Raw genomic sequence first — 4,373 nt, forward strand, 5'->3', positions numbered from 1 at the left:
ATAATCGGCCGATTAAGCCAGAGCCCGCTGATTTGCTTGCTATTCAGACGGAATGTCCGATGTGCGACCGGCATTCGCTCTGTGGAGTAGCGGCCTCACAGAAATCGCGGAGTTCGTCCTCGCACAAACCCGACGCGTCCAATCTGCGGTCGCGACGGGCAATTTCCCGAATCTTGAGTAGCGTATCTTCGAATATAGAGCCCAAGTCTTCGCAAGCTTCAGAGTTGGGGGGTTGAGTGGACGCTTGTTCCTTGTCTTAGGGCGTCGGTTGTTCCTTGGGCGTGCGGACTTATCGGGCCGGCGTTTCCTGGGGCTTGTTGCGTGGCGTTATCGGGCCGACGCGGGGTCTTGTGCACAGCGGTTATCAGGCCGTGCGGTCCTTCGTCTAGGCTGCGCGTTATCGAGCGCCTCCTAACCGGTATACGTTTTACGTGCCTTCGTTTCCAACACGGGGTTTGAGGGGGTGAGTGCCCGAGCCAACGAGCGACGGGGGGCCGCGTGTTCCTTGCGGCTCTGCTTGCCGACGCTTGGTGGTTTTCAAGAACCTGGCGATCTTCCGGAGGGGAGAGATCTGAGTGGTTCAGAGAAATTTCGGGACTGAATCCTTACCCTATCCTATGCCCTCACTACTGGCTATTCCCCACTACTGCTCGCTAAGCCTATCGCTCCGTGCCTATCCTTACTTCTGTCGTGCTTGCACTACCGTCCTTCAACCTGATTTACGTAGCATAATCAAGACTTGGGCTTGACGGGGTTTCTCGACGGGATTTCCTCGACGGGGTTTAGGGTCGGCGGGGTTCGCATAGCCGGGCGTGCGAACCGGCTCGTCGAATCAGTCAGGATCCGCCTGATTCCGCAGCTGGTCTACGTGTCACACGGTCCATCACCCCGTCAACCTCCCTGGCGATCTCGACGCGTCGTATTCCGTCCGCCTCGTCGGCTGCCATCACTCTCGGTCACTCGTTCCCTGGCGCGCGACATCTCGTGGGGCGCTATTCCACATCCGTCCCGCTACCACGCTCGCGCACTCCCCAAGTGGGTGTGCCGTCGCAGAACTCGCTCCGCGTCTGTCGCGCCCCGTCCTACTGAAGCTTCTCCAGTCGCCGTGTATCGCCGTCGTTCCTTCCAAGTCCATGGTTCGCCGCGACGACGTACGCGCTGCCGACATAGAGGTGGTCGACGACGAGCTCGATACCGAAGACCTCGAGGCAGCCGGCTGCGTCGTCTGCGCGAGTGGAGCGCACCGTCCTCATCCTCCCGCGCGTCTTCCCGTCACGCTTCCAGCACCTGGCACGCCAGTTCCTTCGGTGGCGGCTCTCGTAGCCGACGCGCGCGCCCTCGCCCAGGAGAATCGAACGCTTCGGGCTCAGTATGAGCTTGTGTCAGTGAACAATGCCGGCTTGGCCGCCCACGCCTCCGTGCTACACGATCGGAACCTCGCTCTCCTTCGCCATGCCCGCGAAGGCTATCGGGCGGGTATGGTGATGCTCGAGCAGGCGCGCTTGTCCTGCGAGCGCACTGAGCGGGCCAACTCCGAGCTCGAAGACCGCGTGCTTGGCCTCCGTGACATGGCGGGCCGTACGGCTGCCGCCGAGACACAACTCCGGGTGTTCAAAGCCTCGTCGGAAGAGGAGTATCACAACTTGCAGAACCAACTCGCCGCCTCGCAAGCGCAGGTAGCTGACATGTCTGCACGGCTCGCCGCGGTCCCCGCGGTGGCGGCCCCTGCCTCGACGTCTACGGTCTCTATGGCGCGGCTGTTCACCGCGCTCGGTGAGCGAGACGACGCGCGTGCTGAGCGCGACGACCTGCGCACTCGGCTGGCCGCTGCGGAAGCTGCCCTCGTCTCCGTCTCGACGCGGCCATGGCGGGGCGAGGTCGAGCTCGCCAGTCCGCCGTCCGTCGAGAGCGGCAGCGTGACGTCACCCTCGCCGAGCGTGACCAAGCGCGTCGGGACTTCGCGGCGCTCGAGCAGGAGCGCGACGCAGTCATCGTGGAGCGCGATCAGGCTCGATAGGTGTCCCTCGCTCTGGAGCAAACTCGTGGCGCTGCAACCCGTGAGCGCGACCAGGCACGTCAAGCTCAGGCGAGAGCTGAACAGCAGCACGATGCTCTGGTCGAGGATCTCCGCGTCACTCGCAACTCACTTGCTCAGAGACGGGCTGAAACCGAGTCTACCCAGCGGATGAACGACCCGTTGCAAGCCGACGTCCGGCGTGTGAATGCGTTGCTGGTTGCCCACGCCGAGGAGCTCCAGCGCGAGACGGCTCGCATACGCGAATTGGAGACGACAGCCGCGACTGCCTCGACGGCACGCGTGGTCGCAGAAGCGAAGACAGCCCGGGCCCAGGCTAATGAGCTGCAAGCTGTCTCGCGATCCGGGCAGTATCGCACCGGCTGGTTAGCCATGCGGCGTCGGTTGCTGCAGCAGAGCGATGCGACCGGCGCACACATCCGCCGTCTGAGCGTCCGCGTCGCCGACCTGGCTGACGAACGCGATCTAGCGGTCCGGGAGCGGGACGAGCGTGCGATGGCCTGGAGACGCATGCTCCGAGACGCGCGTCGGAGCCGAGAGTTTGCACAGCGCGTGCGCGACGACCTGGCCGGCAAACTGGCCAGCTCCGTTTCATCGGTAGGCGGTACCATCGACACCGCCGGCCTGATCCACCGCCTCGAGGCTACCTACGCAGCGGAAGTGAACGCTGGCGTCCCCCTTCCTCCCGCCGATCCCGCCGGGGCCCCCAGCTGTTGTCGCCGGGCCGTCCGCGTTAGCCCCCGACTCTGGCACCGTGCCTTCGTCAAGTGATTCGACTCAGCAGCCGTCGTCCTCTGTCGGTACTCCGGCTCCTCTTCAGGTTCCGGTGTCTTCCTCAGCTCCATCATTATCGGGCACACGTCGGCCTCGACCCAGTGGAGCCAGGCCTTCGGGCTCTCGGCACCCTTCTTCGAGCTGCGCAGGGCTCCCGGCGACCTCCACGTCGAGTTCTTCGCCACGGCGTCGGAGCCAGCGGGCTTCTACAAGGGCTGACACAGCAGCCTCGAACAGTGCGGCCGCACAAGTTTCCCCTGTCACGTCGCTGTCGGCTGCGGCTGCGGCGCGTGCTCGTGCAGACGCGTCTCTCTTCGGTTCAGAGTCCTCGGAGAGTGACGCCGGGGCGCACTCTCCTCAGCCAAAACGCCGTCGTTTGCGAAGCCCTTCTTCCCGCTCGCGTTCTTCGCCGCGTTCACGTTCTCGATCGACTTCGCGTCCGCGCTCCCGTCCGGCTTCGGCGTCGCGTTCGGTGTCGCCTTCCCGCTCGGCTTCGCGTTCATCGTCGAGTTCCTCGTCGCGCTCGTCGAATCGCTCCGTCGGCTCGGCGCGTTCCGCGGGGTCGGCTGCTTCCACTCATTCGACCCGCTCGCGTCGGTCAGCGTCGCCTTCGCGGTCGGCACGTTCTCCCACGCGAGGTCCTCCCACGCGAGGTCGACGATCGTCTCAGCCTAGTTCGGCGACTCACTCCGGCGGGCCTGATGACTCCGACGGCGGCGACTCGTCCTCGTCGTCTTCTGCCCGCTCTTCGTCTTCCAGTTCCGTGTCCAGTGGCTCGGAGGGAGCCGCACCTGTGGTGCCGTTCTTCGTTCCAGTAATCCCCCCGGCTGGCACGCCTTCGGGTTGGACACAGCGTCGCTATTTTCCATGGCCCAAGTCCGTACGTCGTCTTCGGCTCCACACCATCACGGCTCACGAATTGCGAGCGCGCTTCTTGCCACCGCGGGGTTGGATCTGCCCCCGCGCGCCTGTTCCTGAACCGGCGAACTCGAACCGGGCCTTGGTGACACGTGCCAACGTCGACGCGTTGTACGCCACGCGGCCCTGGCGCTACTTGGCTCAGGAAGTGGGGTCGGTGCTGTTCGCGTCGGGCGATGCCGCGTTCCAGCCGTTCATGCGTCGACTTCGGCACCACGTCGAGGGCTGGGCACAGGCGTACTGGGAGTCTACTCATGAGCTCCATGTGTCTGGCGCTGCGTGGCGGTCGTGGCGTTCATCTCGGAACTCCCGACGGTCGCACGCAGGCGACCACCTGAACAGTCTCCTCCAGCTGGTGGTCGACTTGTTTCGCCGTGGGCTCGCCGACATGGACTTGCTTCTGGACCCCGCGGTTCTTCACTTTCCACCGGCGCACTCACGAATCGGACGGTGGTTTCCGGGACTCCAGCACACGACGCTGCAGGAAGCGCTCGACGACGTTGACGCCCAGGAGCCTTGGCGTCGCTTCTACCGAACGCCGCTCACCGTCGCGCAGATGGATGCCAACGTGCGTTGTCGCGTGACGCGTGCCCACCACGCTTACCTCGTGCCTCGCCTTGCAGGCAAGTTCATCCAGCAGGTTTGA

At 64.6% G+C, this 4,373-nt stretch overlaps 1 protein-coding gene across 1 annotated transcript; it reads left to right on the forward strand.

The window, feature by feature from the left end:
• Positions 1-1,133: 1,133 nt before the first annotated feature.
• On the forward strand, positions 1,134-4,373 carry PHYSODRAFT_259165 (hypothetical protein; the record flags this gene model as incomplete). Its single annotated transcript, XM_009532448.1, has 4 exons — positions 1,134-2,057; positions 2,156-2,632; positions 3,194-3,406; positions 3,480-4,373. The coding sequence occupies 4 exons, from the start codon at positions 1,134-1,136 to the stop codon at positions 4,371-4,373; spliced, it is 2,508 nt and encodes an 835-aa protein (XP_009530743.1).

This window comes from Phytophthora sojae, assembly GCF_000149755.1.
Source record: "Phytophthora sojae unplaced genomic scaffold PHYSOscaffold_6, whole genome shotgun sequence".
NCBI classification, from domain to species: Eukaryota; Oomycota; class Peronosporomycetes; order Peronosporales; family Peronosporaceae; genus Phytophthora; species Phytophthora sojae.